The sequence below is a fragment of the Pteropus alecto genome, unplaced genomic scaffold (genome assembly GCF_000325575.1).
Source record: "Pteropus alecto unplaced genomic scaffold, ASM32557v1 scaffold20, whole genome shotgun sequence".
NCBI classification, from domain to species: domain Eukaryota; kingdom Metazoa; phylum Chordata; class Mammalia; order Chiroptera; family Pteropodidae; genus Pteropus; species Pteropus alecto.
In genome coordinates, this window is record NW_006436298.1 from 45,204,097 (window position 1) to 45,226,350 (window position 22,254).

The 22,254-nt window shown below is 31.9% G+C and overlaps 1 protein-coding gene across 10 annotated transcripts in view; it reads left to right on the forward strand.

Moving 5' to 3' along the window:
- Positions 1-22,254, forward strand: part of CSNK1G3 (casein kinase 1 gamma 3) — a 91,980-nt gene that overhangs the window by 8,384 nt on the left and 61,342 nt on the right. For 2 of the 10 annotated variants that reach the window (XM_025047782.1, XM_025047783.1), the window contains exons 1-3: positions 8,228-8,338; positions 12,357-12,459; positions 20,385-20,811. In XM_025047782.1, the coding sequence (XP_024903550.1) occupies positions 20,634-20,811 (178 nt within the window). In that variant the 5' untranslated portion in view covers positions 8,228-8,338; positions 12,357-12,459; positions 20,385-20,633. Of the gene's footprint in view, positions 1-8,210; positions 8,339-12,356; positions 12,460-12,517; positions 12,540-20,384; positions 20,812-22,254 lie in introns of those variants that run through there. The other 8 variants (XM_025047781.1, XM_006913322.3, XM_025047784.1 and 5 more) reach the window with 8 other exon arrangements.

Below are 22,254 nucleotides of genomic sequence, written 5' to 3' on the forward strand. Positions count from 1 at the left end.
GGGGAGAAGGAAGGTGACGTGGGTAATGGGAATCAAATATATGGTAGCTGAAGGAAACTGGACTTTGGGTGGTAATCACACAATAGAATAAATAGATGTCAAATTATAATGTACACCTGAAAATTATATAATTGTATTAACCAATGTTACCCCAATAAACTTAATAAAAAAATAAATTAAAAAAAATTTGTTTTCTAAGTTGTAAGATTATACATCCCCCATCTTCCCCTCATGGAACTCATAAAGCTATTTTAACTTTAAATTAAAAATTTGTATATGTAAATTTATTAAATTTGTTTTTCTGAGTTGCTACCCTCCCTTCTCACTGAAAATTGCCCCAAGCTTTGATCTCATCAGGTTTCTTTAATTGTCACACTTAGAGTGGAATAAGTGCATGAGGAAATGGGAGTTTATCAGAGGAAGGGTTTAATTTGAATCATGGAATCCTAATGAGATAGGAGGAAGGGAAGGTTTTTACATATCTTGAGAGCAGCTGAATGAATGAATGAATGAATGAATGGTAGGAGAATGGAGAGGCAGAGGAATCACGGAATTTTAGAATTGAAATGAAATGCTTATTCACACATGGGTTGTAGGTCTCTCATAATTGCCAGAGTGGTGCTCTTCCTGACCAAGAAGTGGGAGGTCTTGAAAACATATCATTTACTCTGCTGTTTTGCTCAGGATCATGGGCTTGTTATTTAAATCAGTCAGCCAGCTACCTTTAGTACAGATAAATGTGTTCTCCGGCTATGAAAAATTGTAGCCTGTTTTTTTTTTTTTAAGTGAAACAAGTAAACACAGATCTTTTAATTTTCCCTCAAGCAGTCAGTGACAAACCTCCCCCCCCCCACAGTAACCTCAAGTATAAGAATAAATATACAGAATTAATTGTTATAATTGTAACTCTTGTATCTGTTGCAATTGTTGTTATAAATGTACAAAATAAATTCATCCATCCTTTGGAAGGGTATTTATGTTAACGATATTTGTAAATAGTGAGATTTGGGATGATTTTTATGTTTATACTTTTTATATGTCTCTGTATTGTTGGGATTTTCAGCTATGATTATGTATTTTACCATCAGAAAAAATAATAAATAGTAAAAATAATAAATCTGTTTTTTTTTTTTTTTGATGGTAGAATATGGAATCCTGCAGTGGGATGTTTTCTGCTGTCTTAGATTTTAACAAATAATTCTGCTTTCATGTGTATTACCTTGAATAAAGTGTGCTTTGAATGCAGTGATACTTTGTAATTATCTTTATTTTTAAAATTGGACTTATTAAATTATTTACTTTAAAATTTAAAGTTGAAATTGGTCATATGATATCTTTTCATATAATTAAGTAGTGAAGTTCTGAATATTTTGTAATTATTATCTTTTATCTTTTAAAACTCGTTTGGTTTTGGACAGTGGTAGTATACTTGGTGCAATGTGTATTAGAGTACGGTATGTTAGATTCAAAGTTATAGTCAGAGTTTCCTTTAGTAAAAAGGGAAGTGAAAATGGTTTTTTCCCTTCCACCCAGTCTGTGTCATGTTTATTTTCTATTTCTGTGAAATACTTATTTTATATTCTAGCAATGAACACTTTCAAATGGCAGGCAGATACAGTAGGTAATGTAATCGGGAGAAAAGAGGAAATTTTCGGTATTCCACTAGTCTTATGGTGTGCAAATACATGGCTACAGGGCCTTTTAATAAAATCCTAATTTGGCATGCAAGAATAGCTTGGTATTGTTTTGAAAGTGCGACTAGTAGGTATCTGTTGTTGATGACGCTTGAAAAAAAACCTGGTATTTGTAGATGCTTATTTTTATAATACATTATTTTCTTTTTATGGTCTAGGGATCTGAAAACAATATGAACAAAAAAGAGAAGTTTAAATCTTAAAGATGTGGAATCTTGTAATACCAATTTTTATTTAAAATATGGATTTTATTTAAAATATGAGTTCTTTTTCTATCATATGAGTGTTGACACATTGTGGCTAATTTAAAAAATATATTTGGGATTCTGAAAATATTTGTAGTTAATAAAATATAAAAATGTAATCAGCTCTAAAATTATTCTTTTGAGTATTTTTTGATAATCCGTTGAAAGCTGATAACTGGAATGCATATTGTGTGCTTATTGTATGATCTGCTGTTTATCTAAATATGCTGCTAGAAGATTGTCTTTTGAATACTGACTGAAAAATAAAATTCTGAGCAATGGGAATGAGAGAATTAAATAAGCTAAAATAAATTTTATTGTATGCACTGGTTTAAAATTTTCCAACTGAAAATTAGTAATTTTTTTTTTTTTGACAGTAAATGAGAGAAGAAAAATGGACAATTTTAAAGATAGTTCTTACAGCCCTTGCTGTAGGGCTGAGAGTGCTACCACTTACTAAAAGTAAAAGGGTTTGTGGAGAAGGCAGCTCTTACCAGGGGTTCTCAGCCCTGACTTCACGTTAACATTTTCTGAATAGCTTTAAAAAATGGTAGATATTGGGATTCTATCCATGCTAACTTATATTTGAATCTGGGGCTGGAGCCAGGGCACTGGTATGTTTTAGGATTTTCACAGGTGATTCCAGTAAAACTGATTTTGCCTTCTCTATATATATCTGTTAGCTATTTTTTGAAAAATGACTTCCTTTTACTTTCATGTTCTCTTTTTAATTGATGGGGTTGTGAAGTTGAGGCAAGAAATGCCTAAAAAATATTTGAAAGGGGAGCAGATTAATGAAGTGATTTCTCTTCATAGTTTCATACCCAGAATCCATGGTGAGGTCACTATATTTATTGCTCATCAGCAATTTTTGATAAGCAGTTGACAATTTTTGATAAGCAGTTGACATTTGGAAAATTGATAAAGTTGACATTTGGAAAATTTGTTAAAGGGAAATTTATCAAGAATAAATTAAGGCATCAATTTAGATGACCCTGGAAATCTTAAAAACAAGTGACAAAAAATCATATCTTTAAAGTTATTACAAGTTATAAGAAGGCAAGAAGCATTGTTACTAATCAAAAGTTTTTTGTTTTAGGTATATTTATTATATTTACAATGTCATTGAGTTATCTTTTTCTTGGAAAATAAGGACGGAAGGGGCTTACTGGTTTTTAAATAACTATACTTCTCCTGCTTTGTTTTCTTTTATACTGTTGTTGACAAGGAACTATCTCTGTTTTCCCCTTCAGTGGAAATAGTTTAGTTCAGTTATGGTATATTGTGTATATAGTATATTGTACATCGTCAGTGAATGTTTACATATAAATGTACTATGATACTAAGGTTTATGATTATCGTATCTTGTCATTTATGACAAATCAGTGTCCTTTTTTATGACTCATTTGATGTTGCTTCATAGGTCAGAAACACCCTTACTAGTGGCAGCTATTTTCTTGGGACAACATGAGAGAAAACCATTTTATGACAAGTTCAATATGTTAAATTTTATTCAGTGAACATTTTTTTGCATGGTGGCAAATTGGATTTGGCAGTTCTATAAATTTCAAGGTTAGATTTCTGCAAACTGCCTTAGTAGGAGATTTTTGTGGTAGAGAAATTTAAGAGTGGTTATTAGAGGATATGATATGTATGAACCTATGGAAGACTTTTAGAATTATTTTTGATTTACCAAAATACCACAGTAAAACCTGCACATGATAAAGAGGTACTAGGAAAATTTGGCAAGTACAATTAGTAATGGAGTAATAGAGTAAAGGACCATAATTCCTATCAATAATTCTAACATCAGAAATGCTCTGAAAGCCAACTTTTATGTTTAGTATAAACTGATTTTTCACAAAACATGTTTTGAACTAGTGTGCCTTTATTTCATGTACTTGTAGGTTTCACTGCAGAAATAGTAAATGTTTGATTATAGTGTATTATCTCAGACTTTATGCCATCTTCGCCTTTTCTAGGGGTATTACAAAATATATGGTGTATGCACATTGTATCACCTGTCAAAAACCTAAAATTCTGAATTGCAAAACATGTTTGACTGCAAGAACTTTGGAAAAAGAACTGTGGAACACATTAATTTGCTCCCCCCCCCACCTTTTTTTGATAGAAACTACTTAGCATCTTACTCTTTCAAGATTGAGTTTCCAGTAAAATGCCGGTAATCTCTATTGCTTATTTTCCGTTGCGAATATATACATACCAAGAGACACTTTATTTTAATCCGTGTTTGTTTCTTTAATGATTGTTGAATGTTTTTCTGGTTTTTGTCACTGTTATTAACCCTGGTCCTTGTGAGCTCCAAAAGCATTGTGGTCCCAAAAGCATTGTGTAATTAAAATGCTTGTGATGGAAAATGTTTCGGGTAACCTCAGCAAAGCTGAATATTCATTACACACTCTCTTTAGTCCTTGGGGTTGTATAATTTTACCTCTGTACATGATAACTTCATGCCAAAGCACCTGCAGGCCACTCTCTTTTTACATATCTTGGCTTCCTTTTTCATAACAGAAAGAAGCAAGGGTGTGGTTCAATACCTCTGTTTTAGCTTCCTTAAACTTCCTTAATTTGTTTTTAAGATTTCACTGCAAAAATCTTTATACCTACTTTGCTGCAAAAATATTTATATCTACTTCCCTTTTTTTTCTCTTTCTTTATTCTTTTTTTTTCCCCCCCCCCCCCCCCCCCCCCAAATAACATTCCTTAAGAAAAGTTCATAATTATGGTTTTCTGTATTGGAAAAATATATTGTTTGCTGTAAAAGTGATAGAATTAAATCTGAATATTCTGGTATTTCTCTAAAGAGGACCTTACTGTAGGGCGGCAGAGATTATGCTTGCGTGGGAATAGTGTTCTGTGTATGTGGTCTTTGCTTTGTTTCCATCTGTAAATACCGAAGGGTAATGGGATGGTGAGCTCCGTGGTACATGCTTTTTACTGTGTTTTTGAGTTCACCAAGATACCACACACTTTAAGGTATTGATCCTAATAGGAGATTTAGAAATTGGATGGTTAGGTTATGTGCAATTGCTATGTGGTCTGAAAGCACTATAATTATCTGGTAGTACATATCACATTTTATATTATTGTTTAAGTTATGTTTAAGTTATGATATCAGCAATTGTGATTGTCTTGTTTGCCAGTTATATTTCCTGTTTGGCACATAATAGGCCTTGTTTGTTGAATGAATGGATTAATCATTTTATCTTTTTTAAATCAGGGATAACTTTAATTTGGAACAACCTTGATTAAATACCTCATGAGGTACCGTGCTCACCACAAACCAATTTAGTTTGTATTATCACAGTTGTATGAGATAAATTTCAAACAAATAAATTGGCCCTAATTTAAATAAAATAATAAACACAAGCATCTGACATAGTTACTCAGGCTTAAAAGTAAAGAAATAAAAAATAAAAAGATTTTTTTAATGGCAGAATTTGAAGTTAAATGCATCTATGGGCTAGCCAGAAAATTTAGTTAAAGGAAATATTTTGTTTGTTGAGCATTTCAGTTAATTATGATTTTGTTGTAAGACATTTTTTATATTAAACAGTTTTTCTTTTTTCTGTTTTTAAATTTTCACAAACTAAAAATCACTCTCTCATAAACAAGATATAAAACAATCCTATCACTGCAAAATATTTCTTCATGCTGCTTCTTTGTAGTTGACCCCTTGTAATACTCCCAGCCCTTAGCAACCACTGATCTGTTCTTTGTCCCTATAATTTTGCCTTTTCCCCAATATATAAATTGAATCAGGTTGTATGCAGCCTTTTGAATCTAGCTTCTTCCACTTTGCAGAATGCATTTGAGATTCATCCATGTTTCTTTTTGCTGCTGAGAGAATTCCATTATATGGATGTACCTCAGCATGTTTATCCATTCACCAGTTGAAGCACTTGTTTCCAGTTCCTGACAGTTATGAATAAAACTGCCACAAACATTTGTGTGCAGTGTGTGTGTGTGTGTGTGTGTGTGTGTGTGTGGTGTGCTCATTGATGAACCTAGTGTTCATTTCTCCAGGGTAAATACTAGGATTGGAATTGTTGGATTATATGGTATGTGAATGTTTAACTTTATAAGGAACTGCCAAACTTTTCTGAAGTAGCTGTACCATTTTGCACTCTCGCCAGCAATGCAGAAGAGTTCCAGTAATAAGCAGTTCCTAAAATTTAAATTGGCCGTATCGAATGACTTTTTAGTAATTAGTTTGTTAGTTTGATTGCATACCAGAATATCATGACAATAACATTAATTCTGAACATGATACCCCATTTCGAGGATTAATATGTCTTTGGATAAATTCTGTGTTTCTTCTTCACACTACAGCACTTTCTTTGGGGAAGAGTTCTCTGGTTTTAGACTGGGCAGATCGAAATCCTTCTTCTGGAGAAGTGGTACTTCCAGCTCATTTCTATTACTTGTTTCATGTTTCATTATAGAATTTTTTAGAAATCAGCTTGGTTATTTATGATTTACTTGTCAGTTACACTGTTAAGTTTTTTTTATGATGAGAGTTGACAATATTAGCTTCATAAGTAAAATTCCCAAATGTTAATACCCTTGAATAAACCTTTTAAATTTGTGACCTTTGCCTACACTGTTACTTAATTATTTATTTTTATAAATTAGGAAATTACACTGTAGTTAAGAAAGAATGTAACTTTTTAAATGAGAATCGTGTGAAACAGTATTGACTTTTCTGAGGTACTTTCTCATTTATCTGGCATTATTAGGGAATGACTTGTTAAATTAGAAGATTGAATTTATATTAAAATAGTTTCTTTAAATTTTAGTTTTTTTTTAAATGATAAACTTTACAAGGTAGTACTGTTTTCTCAGTGTTTTTAAAACAGGTCTTTTTTTGTTGAATTAGGGCTCTCATTCTGAACGTCAGTTAGAAAGTATGCTGTTATGCATACATGTCTATGAATTTATTGAGCGGTGTAATGTTTGTCTTCCTCTTCTGTCATATTTTTACTGCCTCATTTTTTCCATTTTAAGTTTGATTTCTAGTGTAAACTTGAATTATTTAAAATTAAAGTGGAGTTTAGAGGCTCTTATTCTTTAATTAACAGAATATGCATTTTGTGACCTTCATTAGTACATTTTTTCCTTCTGTTTCATAGCTATGTTTTGAAAAGTTGAAATTACAGCATAAATGACATTTGATTTGTGAGGTGTTATTCCACTCCTTACAGTTTCTCTTTGAACTATAAATTGTTTGTGTATACCTTTTTCTTAACTCTTTTGTCTGAAAAAGAGATGATCATATAAATTAAAATCCCTAAACTTCCAAGAGGTAGTTCATTCATTCATTCATTCATTCACTCTTTTATTCAGCAAACTTTTAACCAGTATTTCTGTAGATTATAACAGATAAATGGGGGAGACAGTTGAATAAAATATGATCTCTGCCCTTGAGGGCATTAAATTAAAAAATGGGCTATCTTAAAGTTAGAGAGTCAAAACATTGTCCCACGTCTTTCCTGTAAATTGGTAGTGAGATGTGAAGTTTTGATTTCAATTCTTTTCTTTCATTAAGAAGATCAAAGGTTGTCTTTTTGTGATGTTAGCAGCAATTGATGATCCTTGCTTAGTTCCTTTAATTCATTTGGAGTTGCATAATGATGATATTTGAATTCTATCATTTCTTACTCATTTATTTGACAGGAATACATATAAAGATAAAATTCCTCTCATTAATTAGAGTTGATTCTCATTCCCAAATTCCATATTTGCAAATTTGTCTACTTGCTAACATTTATTTATACCCCCCAAATCATTATTCTTGGTGCTTTCCCAGTCATTCAGAGACATGTGCATGCACAGAATGGCAAAAATTTGAGTCACCCGATGTGCATGTTCCCAACCAAAGTTGAACAAGGTGATGCTCTACCTCCTTGTTTTACTTTTGGGGGCATATTTAGTGCTATTTTGGGTAGTTTTGCTGTCTAGAATGGGCCCCAAATGTAGTGCTGAAGTGCTGTTTAGTGTTCCTAAACTCATAGAGGCTGTGACTTGCCTAATGGAGAAAGTATGTGTGTTAGAAAAGATTAGTTCAGGTGTGAGCTATAGTGCTGTTGGCCCTGAGTTCAGTGCTAATGACTTTATACTAATTTGTCTTTAAACAAAAACATACGTTAAAACAAGGTTATGTATTGATCAGTTTATGAAAATTTTATAACTAGAGGTTTTAGGAACCTAATCTTGTATTTTTTCTAGGAGCAACAGCTCACTGTTGGCTATTTCAGTGTTTGCAACAACTTTATAGAACATTGCTGTGAATCAACAGTTTTTGGTTTCCCGAGGTCAGAAGGATATTCTTTTTTATTGATATAAGAAATATACTACAGAAAGTCGGGAGTCATGGAAGTAAGTAGTCATTATGAGACCTTTTCTGGAGCAAGTTTATTGCTATATCCCCAGTACCTTGGACTATACCTCATACAGGGTAAATAGTCAAATATTTGTCGAATGAAAATAAGTGCCCCCAAACGAAACATAACTTTCCTTTATGCCCTGGAGTTTAATATCATTCTTGTAGTTGGGGTTTGTAATCAAGTTTGTGTTTATAGATAGTGAGATGATCTGCTCGCTGAGAATGATATGGTGAATATTTCAGTAATATAAATTTAGCATGATCTCTACTTGATTTTTGATTCCCACCATGCTTAAATGGGTAGGAGACGTGGGTGATTTTCTGCTTTTCTGGATATAATAAATGCTTAGGGCCCTGGACATTTTCAAATTAAACATTTCTTCTTTCAGCTGTTGAGACTCATCAGCTATGACAGGGGTATTGTCAATGGGAGTATAAATTTACCTGCAAAATTGAAAAGAGGAGGCATGAAAGATATTTTGAGGACCTAGGACCTAATTACTAGAGAACAGTCAGACTTAGAAAATTTATTTAATTAGATGTTGAATAATATTTATGCATATTAAAGAACATTAGGCTTAATAAAATTTATCATTTAAAAGTTGATTTAGTTATAACTGATTATAATAGTATGTTTTGATACTCCTATGCTATTATATATTTTACGGTAGCTTTCAAACTTAGAAACATTTTTGACCACAACTCATAGAAATAAATTTACCAGAACCTATAGAAATGTATTTTACATTGTGACCCAGTGATACATATATTTTGATATAAAGAACCAAAACAAAATCTCATTAAACAGACGCATTCTTACTATTATTCTTACTACAGATGCATACGATACTATTTCATTAAAAAAACTGCTGCTTGAGACCTATTAAATTGGTTTAACAACCCACTAAAGTGTCATGATCCACAATTTGGAGAACACTGCTCTAATTGAACTGGTGGTAATTTTTAAAGGCTAGAATATTCTAGATCTTAATAGGAATATACAAGGGACATCACTCAAATCAGGTTTCACAAATGTAAAATGTTTTAGATGATAGTTACTAAATATTTCTGAGACAAAATAAGTTTCTGTAGTATGTAATTAGAGAAATTGATTTCCATTTTTGATATTACAGTTAATGATTTAGCTTTTAAAAATAAGTGTTTAGTCTTTTCTTAGACAACCACAGTTGAGCTTATGCCAGAAACCAGTAACTGGGACACTTGCTTCTAATAGAAGCATGTGATGTAACAGCTAGCCATCACATCACAAATATCCTTACTCATTTAAATTTCGGAGAATCCTGGGGACATGATTGTAATGTAATTTTTTAATAGAGACTGAATGAGGCTTTGAAACACTGAATGGGTCATTTTGTATACTAAATATGGACTTTTTCATTTAAGATAACAAAACAGTGAGAAATCAATGCTGTAACAGGTAACGTGAAGAAAAATTTGAAATTTCTATTTCTTATAATTTTGTATTTGCAAAGAACATTGAATAACATGCCGAAGTTATGAAGAGATACCTATAAGAACCTTTAATACTTAATGTTAAAGTACATGGAACAATTCTGTGTTCATTGCAACAATATTTTAGAAGCTAAGTAGAATATTAATAGTCATTTTTAAAAATTTAGAACTGCCCATTAATGTTTACTTGAAAGCTTTAGCTAGCTCTGGGTGGTTTTTCAAGAGGTGGAACAGCTATACTGATATATTCTCAGACTACTTACACTGTTTTATCTAGTTCCAGCTTGAAGGAGGTCAGTTGGCTCTGTAATATCCTAAATTATTGGGCCATACAGATTAGAGAATTTAATTTTCTATTTTATGTTTCAAAGATTTATCAGTGATCATGAAATTAGAAGTATGCCAGTGGCCTACATTTCTGCTCATATAATCAGATTATATCTAATGTTTTTTTATATGTTGCAGCTCATTTTTATCTTTATTAGTGGATGTTACTACATCAAAATTGTAATTGTTTATGAAAGCAAAACAATTGATTATTCATATTTGTTCATCTAGTCTCATGAATAATTTAAATATGCATATTTTTGATAATTCAGTTTTTTAATATATTTTAATAAGTTAGTATGCTGAGAATAATCATAGAATCAAACAGTTTATAAATGTCACCATTTATGTACATTCGTGTACTTTATGCACATTAACTAAATTCATATCCATTCTTTTTGATCATAGATTTAAGGTTTCAGTTAACAGTAATAGCTCCTGTAAAAAACTCAAATATCCTCAAGCCCGATAAAATCATTATTTTATTATGGTATAAGAAATTATAAACCGGGAATATTTCTATGAAACTTTTTCTCTCAATAGTTTTTATTTCTATAGTTGCCTAATTTTTAAGTTTTCAAGCTGGATTTTTTCCATTCTCTTCCTTGTAATTTTTGAATTTAACACTACTAAGAGAAATTAGTGGCTATTGCTACTGACTGCATCTGTAGGTATAATACAATATTTGGATTATTTGTGGGCTTTTTAGCAGCTGGTGTAATTTTAATGAACACTTAATCTTTTATCTCATATTTCTGTTTTTACTTGACTACTGGAAAGCAGAAAAATAAATTTGTTAAGTGCAGGTATTGAACTGCTATCTGCTTTGTGTTAGTATTATATAGTTTTATTTCTAACATTATTTTCCTTTCTTCCAGATTTCTTTACTTAAAACTTTTCTCAATCCTTTCGTACTACGTGCCCTAAATACTTTTCTATAACAGGTTGGCTTTTAAGTAAAGTACGGATGTTAGTTTTTAGGATAGATTGTTTCTAAGCATGTATTTATAAAATAATTTAGTGGGAAAATAACAATATGCTTTTCAATGGTTCTTAACATTTTTAGGGTCATACAATATTTTGACAATTTATTGAAAGCTATGGATTTTTTTCTTAAGAAAATGCTCAAGAGGCCCATGGATTTCAGGTTTAGAACTCTACAACTGTCTCCAGTATTGGTGGACTCTATTTTCATTCAAAGCAAAGCAAAGCAAAGCAAAGGAAAGCAAACCAAACTATGATTTGTAGAGACACTTAATTCTTTACTATGCAATTGTTTGAAATATTCGTATCAAGATTTGATAGTATTTTCTAGTTATTTATTTTAGGATGAAGATTACCGGGTTGTTCATAATAGAATTAATATTTTTATTAAATTAGTGCCAATATATAGAAAAATATTGAATAATACAGAAATATGTATAAGTAATAGTCTCTTGCCTCATATCTCCAGTCTTTGAATTTTTCAATAGGTAAAACTACTCTTTTTTTTCTTGAGGAAAAATTAAAAGCCTGTTATTAGGTCATAAAATGAGAAATGCCTACATTAGGAAAAAAATTAAGATCTGAAACAAACCTAACTTTATACCTCAAGGAACAAGAAAAAGAAGAACAAACTAAACCCAAAGTAAGCAAAAGATCGAAATTAAACTGTTTTTTTAAAAGATAAATTTGACAAATTCTTGTCTAGATTAAGAAAAAAAGACAAAAGACCCAGATGAAATCAGAAATGAAAGAGGAGATATTAGAACTGATACTACAGAAATACAAAGGATCGTAAGAAACTACTATGAGTAATTATATGCTAACAAATAAAATAATATGGAAGAAATAGATAAAGTGCTAGAATATACAGTCTACCTGTTAGGGCGTCTGGTGATATGTAACTTGGAGGACTCTATATAGGAATCATACAATAACACCTAGAAATGTTTAGAGATGGAAAGAACTCTTATTAATCTATAATATCTATTGACTGTTCTAGGAGTGTGCTAGGTTCAGAGATCACAGTTACATATAATGAAAGTCCTTGTCATGAAATACAACAGGCAATTATAATACTGTGTATAATATAAGAATATCCTTAGAAATCTCCTAGTCCAGTCCTTTTATTTTACAATTATTAAATAAACTTAGATTAAGCCTTGACCAAGGCTTCATTACTAGTTGGGAGTCCAAGACTTACTTTTTCTAATCCTGCGCTCTTTCTAGTATATAGGCAGGCAGCATCAACGAGTTCTGGAAGCAGATAGTGAAGATCCTGAGATCTGAGAGAACTGGTGTATTGGAGCAAGGTACAAAGATGGGGACTTAGGTATGAGAGAAGATTGTGTTACCTTTATAAGACTTACTCTTAGAAGATTGGAGCCAGATTCTTCTTGGGGGCTTGAAGAAGTAAGTGGCCATGTTGGAGAAGCCCATGTAGCAAGAAACTGTAGGCAGCTTCTAAGAACTGCAGGTACCCTATTGACCTGAGGGTGGTTTCCATCTGAGAGCCAGCAAAATGCTGGGCCCTTCAGTTATACACTGCAAGGATATGAATTCTGACCACAATCTGAAGGCGCTTAGAAGTGGATTCTTTCCCACTTTAGCTTCCATATGAGAATACAGCCTGGCTGACAGCTCGAATGAATCCTGTGAAACCTTGAGCAAATAAATGACTCAGATGAGTTGTGCCCAGACTTCCGATCCACGGAAACTGAAGTATAAATGTGTATTACTATAAACTGCTAAGTTTTTGATAATCTGTTACACAGCAATAGAAAACTAATACTTTTGGTCATGTCCAAATATATTGTATTCTTTAGTATAGTGTCATTATATAATAAACACAGTGCCTTTCCATATAATTTGAAATACACAATCCACAATATACTGTGCCTTAAAAGCATGACAGTCATTGCAGTTTGTGGTGTGCTAGGCAGCAGTGGACATGGTAAGAGTGCCACGTATGGTCTCTCACCACTATTCAACTCTTCTCTTGTAGTACAAGGCAGCCATAACAATACATACATAAATAAGTTCGCATGAATTCATTCTTATAAAAATTTATTTATAAACATTAAAATTTGAATTTCACTTAATTTTCATGTGTCACAAAATATTATTCTTTTATTTATTTCTTCAACCCTATAAAAATGTAAAGACCAGTGTTAGTTTACAGCCTGTACAAAACAAGCAATAAGCTGGATTTAGTCTGCATGGCTATAGACAAATTTGTAGGCAATTCTGAGACTGTTTAATAGGTGCTATGATAAGGAAAGTCCTAGCATTATTTGAGATTCTAAATAAGAAAGTATTTTAATAAAAAATTAATTTGTTAAAAATATTTTAAACACTAAAAATCTGTTATTACAAGTTTATGATCAGTTTTATGAATGTGGTGAACTGGATGGAGTCAAATAGAAAACAGCTTCATTTCTCACTAACCAGTACAGTTGACCCCTTGAACAATGTGGTTGGAAATTATATGTGAATTTTTCTCAGTTGACCTTTGAGTTCACTTTCTTCCACACAGTTCAAACCTGTGTTGTTCAAGGATCAGCTGGCAGTTGGGAATTTGTGTACATGGAGGGCTGACTACAGTTATACATGGATTTTTGGCACCTCTAACCCCCTGCGTCGTTCAAAGAGCAACTGTGTATACTTTGATTATTGTTGCTTTTCCACTCATAGATATCCTAGTCAGTTTCCATTTCTTCCTGTTTTAAAGAATAATTAGTTTGGGCAATGGATTTATTTTGGTTATTAAAAAATAGTTGTTCCATTTTTTTGAGATTAAATTTTAAGCTTATTCATCACTTCTTCCTGCATTTGTCTGCCCACCTCTTAATTTCAGGCCTGATCCTTGACTCTGGAACTTCTGTTGGGGAAGGGATTCTCTTGACACTTTTTTTCCCTCCATTCATTACACTGGCCCTTGCTCCTGTGGGGTTCTTGTGGCGTGGAGGGGTATAAAGGGAAAGGGCAAAAATTCTTCAACATATGACATGCTTTCCAATGCTGTTTCTGTTATGGAGCAGTTTTGGTTCTTTAGAGGCTTCATATGGACCTCTAGTGTAAAACAAATAAGCAAACCTACAAATATTGCTATATAGAAGTAAGTGCCCGCACAGGCATTACAAAAATGGTCTGGAGCATACATATCAAACTGAAAGTAATGGTTAACTTCTGAGTAAGGCAGGTGGGATGAGGGGCAAGGGTTATGGACATCCCAAGGGGTAATTTTTACTTATCTGTATTATTTGAATTTCTATTACATGTAGAATGTATTTCGGATACCTGATTAAACATATTGAAAATAACATGAAAAATGGAAATGGAAAATTACTTCCTGCTAATAGAAAAAGTATAGAAGGGCCCTTAATAAAGCTTCTAAAATAAAATACTGATGTTCATTAACTATTTTTAAAAAGTAGCTTTTCAGATAAGTTATGATAATGTTTTAGTAGAGAAAAAACATGCCCTTTGAGATATAGTATTAATTTTTTTGGTGTTATTTCTAAAAACACATTTTGAAGTATCATTTACACATAACAAAATGCATAGATTTTAAGTACAGTTTGACGAGTTTATACAAATGTACACACCTGTGTAATTTCCCAGTCAAGACATAGAACATTTCCTTCCCCCAGAAAGTTCTCTCATGCCACTTCACAGTCAAACTTCCCATCATCCTAGGTAACAACTGATTTCTATCACCACAGCTTTTTTTTTTGTATCACACCAGAACTTCATGTAACTAGAATCATATAATATGTACTCATTTGTGCCTGACTTCTTTTGCTCAATCTAGTATCTGAGAGATTCACCCATATTGTTACATGTATTAGCAGTTCTTTCCTTATTATTGAGTAATATTCCATTGTATGAATATACTAGCATGTGTATCTGTTTTCCTGTTAATAGACATTTGGATTGTTTCCAGTTTGTGGCTATTATGAATAAGGCTGCTATAAATACTGGTATATAAGTCTTCCTGTAAACATTTTCATTTCTCTTGGGTAAATTCCTAAGAATGGTATTGCTAGGTCAGAGGATAGGTATATTTTTTAACTTTATAATAAACTTCCACACTTTTTCCCAAAGTCAGACCGTTTTATACTCCTACCCACAGTGTAAGAGAGTTCTAGTTGTTCTTATTTCTTGCCTGAGTTTTTCTTTTCTTTCAGGTTTTTGATGCCTGATTGAATTTCCTTATTTTTTATTGGTCTGTTAAGATTTTCTGTTTCTTCATGATTCCCACAGATTCCTCCAGTGATCCCTGTGAGGTGAGACCTGAGTGGGCCTCCTGGGAAGCATCCTGCAATGTTGGGAGAGCTGGATGTTCACCTTGGACTCCCTGTTTCCCATTGGTGAAACTGTAGGCACAGGGATGCCCTCTAGGTGTGGCACTGTGCTAGCCTGTGGGAATGACAGTGCAGTCAGAGTGCAGCCACTCCTCTTACCCTTCTAATGTGGTCTTATTTGGTCTCCGATCTGAGGTGAATGGGGGGGCACTTTAGCCTCACTCCTGGATTCTGGGATTTTTTTCAATGGTGTCTTGTCTGTAGATAGTTGCTGGTTGAGTTTTTGTAAAGGGGAATGACCTTTTTTGCTAACTTGATGACATCACCCCACAGGTTTTATGCACACACAATCTTGATGTCTGTGAAAACTGAAGTTGGGAATGACCTTTTTTGCCAACTTGATGACATCACCCCACAGGGTTTTATGCACACACAATCTTGATGTCTGTGAAAAACACTTGTCTTTTCCACTTCAATTTTCATGCCTTTTGTATTTTTTCTTGCTTCATTGCATAGGCTAGTTCTGCTGTACAATACTGAATGGAATATCTGAGAGCAAACATTCTCTGTTTTTTCCCAATCTTGATGGAGAAATGTTCAATGTTTCACCATTAAGTATGATATTAACTGCAGGGTTTTTTTGTAGATTCCTTTTATTAGATTGGAGGAGTTCCATTCTCTTTTTGGATTATTGAGAGGTTTTAATTGTTAATGGGCTGAATTTTATCAAATGCATTTTCTTGTTGAGATATTTTCTCTATTTTTGGTTAACTTCGTGTATTTATTTCAAGATTAGAATTTACATTTCTAGTATTAAACCTTCTTATTATTAAACTTTTAACACGTTTGCTTATATTTTGTAAAGAATTTTTATATTTATGCTCATGAGAAATACTGGTCTAATTTTCTTTGCTGCAGTGTTTTTGCCATGCTTTTGTGTCAGAGTAATTCTGACCTTACAAAGTAAATCAACAAATATCCTTTATTCCTATGTTTCTGAAAGAGTTTTTGTAAGAGCAGTATTATTTTTTCCTTAAATATTTGATAGATTCGCGCCAGTGATACCATCTTTGTGGGGAAATTTTTGTTAAGGAAAATAAATTTCTTTAATAGATACAGTATTGTTAATGTTTTCTGTTTCATTTTGTACTTTTGTGTTGGATTTTTCAAGGAATTTGTCCATTTCATCTGAGTTATCAAAGTTATTGGCTTAAAGCAGCTCATAATTTTTTTATCCTTTTGATATTTGTAGGGTCTTTAGTGATATCTCCTGTTTCATTCTTGTTATTGGTTCTTTTTGTATCTTCTCTTTTTATTTTTGATCATTTTTGCTAGGAGTTACCAATTTCATTGATCTTTTTAAAATAATCGACTTTTGGCTTTATGGTTTTTTTTTGTTGTTGTTAGTTTTTTTTTTTTTAATTCTAGGCTCTCCTTTTTTGCTTGGTATTTTTCCTTTATCCGCTGAGTCCATGGAATATTAACAGTAGCTCTATTAAATAAAGTACTTCTTCAAGTTATGTCTAATTTGTTCTTTTCTAGTTTTTTAAAGAAAAAACCTAGATCATTGATTAAAAATGTCTTTTCTAGTATAGGAATTTAAAGCTTCTAATTTCCTTCTAAGCATTGCTTTAGTTGCAACTTACAAAATTTAATATGCTGTTGTTCATTATTATTCTATTAGAGTTTTCTTACAGTTTCCTATGAAATTTATTTCTCAACACATGAATTATATAAAATGTTTAATTTTTAATTATTTGGGGATTTTCCAGCTATCATATAGTTACTGATTCCTTATTCTATTTGATCAAAGAATATACTTTGTAACATTTCAGTTATTGGAGACTTAAATTATGACACAGCATATTATCTTTCCTGGTGAACATTGAAAAGAAATCTTACTCAGCAGTTTGGGGATGTTGTATTTTATAAATGTAAATTAGTTCAGGATAGTTGATGGTATTATTTAGATCAACTGTGTCAGTATACATACTGATAGTTTTGACTTCTACTTTATTACTGAAAGAACAGTGTTGACATTTTCAACTATGATTGTCTTTTTCTCTTTAAATTTATTAGTTTTTGCTTTATTTTTCTCATATATGTATGATTTTTATGTCTTTCTGTTAAATTGATATTTTTGTTATTAAGCGAACCTCCGTATCTTTGAAGATATTCCTTTGACATTTACTTTGATAATATTATAGCCCAAGTTTTCTCATATTGCTGTTTACATAGTATTTCTTTTTCTATTTTATGTTCAATCTATCTTTGTATTTAAAGTTATTAGAGATAGCATATAGTTGGATCTTTTTTTTTAGTATAATCTGATGATTTGCCTTTTATGGGGAGAATAAGGTTCATTTTCATTATATGTGATTTTAAGTCTACTGTCTTGGTATTTTCTTTGTCTCATGCCTTTTGTTTCTCTTAGTCAAATGTTTATTATTTCATTTTATTTTGAGTCTTTGCTTTTTAGCTTATTCCTATTGCAGTTAACTTAATTTTTAGTGTTTAGTCTAGGATTTATAATATGTATTCTTAATTCGTCATTGGCTACTTAGAATTAACATTGAACCACATTGTTCTCCAGAAATATAAGAATCTTAAAGTAGTATAATTCCATTTACCACCCCCCCACCGCCATTTGTGTTGTCATGCATTTTATGTCCACATATGTTATAAATGACACAACAATTATTTGTACTTTAAACTAATATATTTTTTAAGGAAATGAATACCCGTGCATTTCCAATTTCCAGTGCTTTTCATTTCGTCTTGAAGTATTACATTTCTGTCTGGTATCATGTTAGTTAATTCAACATAATGGACAATTTAAAAAGTATTTTTTGTTGTACAGGTGTATTTTCCTTCATCTGAAGATGGCTCTCACTTTCAGCTTTAAAGAATAACTTTACTGGATGTAGAATTCTGGACTGAACATTTTTTTCCCCCTTCTTTCATTACTTTGAAAATATCCTCTCATTTTCTTTTGGGCATCTGTTGTTTCTGATAAGTTAGAAGTTCCCCTATATGTTGTGTAGTTTTTCTATCTGCTTTCAAGATTTTTCCTTTATTTTTGGGTTTTAGCACTTTGACTATGATGTGTATAGGATTAGGTTTCTTTGTAGTTATTCCTTATGGGATTTTTGAGTTTCTTCAATTTTTAGGTTAATGTTTTTCACCAAATTTGGGAAATTTTCAACCATTATTCAAAAAATTTTTTTGGTCCTCTTCTCTTTCTTCAATTTAATATGAATCTACAAATATTTAATAGTTTTAAAATCCTTTCTTCTAATTTCAGTATCAGTGTCATCTTGGAATCTGTTTTCTTTAATAGCTTTGTTTCCCAGCCATGGGTATATTTATTGCTTGTTTGCATGTCTGGTAGTTTTTAATTGTATGCTGGACATTATGAATTCAACATTGTAGAGAGTCTGGGTTTTTTTTTTTTAAGTATGTTGAGTTTTGATCTGAAATGCAGTTAATTTAATTGGAGCTATTCTTAATCCTGTCTAGGCTTGCTTTTAGGCTTTAATTAAGCCAGATTAGGGTAGTTCTTACTCTTAAGACTTGATCTTTGTGGTGTACTGCCTGAGCTTTACCTTCCTATTCTATAGTCAGAAAATTGTCCAAAGCCAGAGAGCTTGGGTGAAAGTGAAACCAACCTTCTGTGTTTCTTTTCTCAAAGATCATGGTATGCCCTGCCTATTATCTGATGTTTTGTCCAATTTTATAGTTATTTACAGCAGGAGGGGAAGTTCGGTGCCCAGTATTACTGTATTATGGCAGGAAACAGAATGAACAGAAGTAAAACTCATTCAATTTTACATATACAGAATAGATACTTACAGTTTCATCTGCAAAATAAAAGTATGGCAGGTATAATAAAAACTTTATAAATGAATCAGTTGTTAAGACTAATTGCATATTTGGGAGAGTTGCTGAAAATTAATCAGAAAATACTATTTATTTCAACTCTTGTTATGATTGCGTTATACATGTTTTCAGAAATAGGAATAAGAAGTCCTTGGTATTGATAGTTTCTTTATTAGTGACTCTCTTTTGAAGTCAAAGCTGCTTTAATTGCAAAGAATAGGAATCCATTCACATTGTTCAAACAAAAATAGAAAGATTATTTAAGCATGCAGATTTACCACAAAATAAGTTATGTTTGATGGGTGAAATTCCTAGAGAAGATGAATGAGGCACTCCTCCAAAAGCCTTGAAAACTTTTTTGAACTTTGGTGTTTTCACCTGTATATTAGAAAATTTAAAATCTACCTTTACTTTCTTCACCTCGTGAGATTGATGCTAGCCAACATTTCTTAACCTTGTGAAGTTACATTTAATTTTTAAGTTACATTTCAGTGTTACATAAGAATGAATTGTTTTCCTTGGTGGGCGGCAAGAATGTTCTTTGTATTATCACTTCTGAGCATCATTGCCATATATAGTTAGTGGTTAATAAACGTTTGAATAAATGTTTAAATGAGAATGTATATTTGAAAAGACTTTGAAAATTATTAAGTGTATGAATGTGTGGAAGATATTTTTTATTAAGATCTTGTACTAATTTGCAAAGTATTCTTTTTATGCTTTTAAATTTAAAATCTTATATTAACTTATTGGAATTTTTAAAGTATTTTTAAAATTGAAATTACTTTAAATTGGAAGGTCTAGGTTAGTGAATGTGTATTGACATATTAAACAATACATTTTTGTTACTTTTTATTTTTTAGAAGTAACTGAATCTCTGATTTTTTTGTTTTGTTTTTGTGATCTTTCTGCATTAAAGTATAGGAATAAAGAGTAATGGTTAATTTGAGTCTACTATGGACATCAACAAATAGCAATAATCCATTGCCTGAATTTTTGTTATGTCATTAACTTCCCAAACATGTATTTTTGAATTTTCTGACTTAACTAATTTTCTTTTCTAATGTTCTAGCTCTGTGTCAAATATCAACGTGCATCATTGAAAAGATAATTTTGAAGACATGTTTTGCTGAAAAGACAACTGAGAAAAATTTTACGAATGGGATGAACACGCTTCAGTTAATTGACTACCTACTGCAATTTGAATGTTAACATTACTCAGCTGGTACAGTTACCTAGTGATGTACCTATTCTCACAATACCCTATTTCAGTGTGCTTGTCTTGATTAAAGAATTCAAAGTGGAGTACCGTAAACTTGATATGGATAATAAAAAGAAAGACAAGGACAAATCAGATGATAGAATGGCACGACCTAGTGGTCGATCGGGACACAACACTCGAGGAACTGGGTCTTCATCCTCTGGAGTTTTAATGGTTGGACCTAACTTTAGAGTTGGAAAAAAAATTGGATGTGGCAATTTTGGAGAATTACGATTAGGTAAGACTCTTTGTTTATTCTTTTATGTTGGAAGCATCTTTTTTTTTTAATGAAAGATACTTTCTAATGAAAATTACTTATTTAATTGTTCAGTTTGATGGTTGTAGTAATTTAAAGAATATAGATGTTGGAATTTTTTATGTACTTGTACCTTCATTTGTAACGAATTAGTATAGGAAGATCTGTTTACTTGAGATTAACCATCCAGAATATGAGAAAAAACAAAGTAAATTAATAAGTCCTAGCAGGCTGAAATAGGTGCCAAGAAAGCCTTTACAGTGTATTCTTTAGGAATGATATTTAGGCTACTTTTTCAGATTTGAAAACATTTAATATCTGATTAATTTGGGAGGATATGTGTACCTTAATTTCAAGGTAATATACTGAAACTGCATAAAAATCAGTAAAATTTACATTGTTGTAATTTATTCCCTCTCCGCCCTCGGGTGGGGCTTAGGAATCTATATTAATGAGAGACAGGATGTACTGATTTAGTTGATTCTTATAATCAGGCAAGTTTGGGAAACATTGTTTTAATTAGACCTCCAGACTCTACATTTAAAGAAATTGAAACTCAGTCAGGGCCAATGTCACACAGAAATTTAATGTCAGACTCAAGACCCAAATCTAGGTTTTTAACTCCTGGAACATTAGAGATGTGGCTATGTTTGTTGAACAGAAAGGAGGGCAGCATGGTTATATGGGATTCAGTGTTGAGGTACTTTGAGGGCTCTGGTCAACATATACCGGACTGCACATGCTGGAAACTTTAGAAGTAAAAAGAAAAAACTTGTCTTTAAAATTTTCCTTATATCTAACCCCGCTCATTAGAAATAAATTCAATTGTGTGTTTATCTCCTCTACTCGACTACTTCTTTTCATCTTGTAAAACACCCTAATTTGTAGTTACTCTTTCATTTTATTAGTGTTTTATGTAGTTAATGTACATTAAATCTTTAAATGAAGCAAGCCAATGAAAGGTAATGACATACTTTGTACATAGCTATAATATGATGTGACCGTCAGACTCTTGCATTTTAGTAGGGACTCACATATTTGAAAGGGTTAATATTGTGACATTTTATTTTTCGAAGGATATTGGATTAGATATTTTGAAATTTTTAAACTGTTTCTGATTTTGGAGTTAGAAAAACCAGTTTATTGTCTAACTTTGTACACTGTAATCCATTCATTCAAAATTCATTGCATTTCTTTCACTTATGAGGCGTGATTAGTCACTGATGATACACCGGAAAAGTAAATAAATTGCCTCTCCCATTATGGAGCACATAAGTCATTTAACCATTTGGACCCTCAAATTCTTCTACTTTAAAATGGGACTATTTCCACTTTCTAGGTTAGTGTAAAGATTAAATTTAGATGATAATATAAAAGGACCAGTACTATGCCTGCATATTTTGGAAAACAATGGTTGTTCTGCTC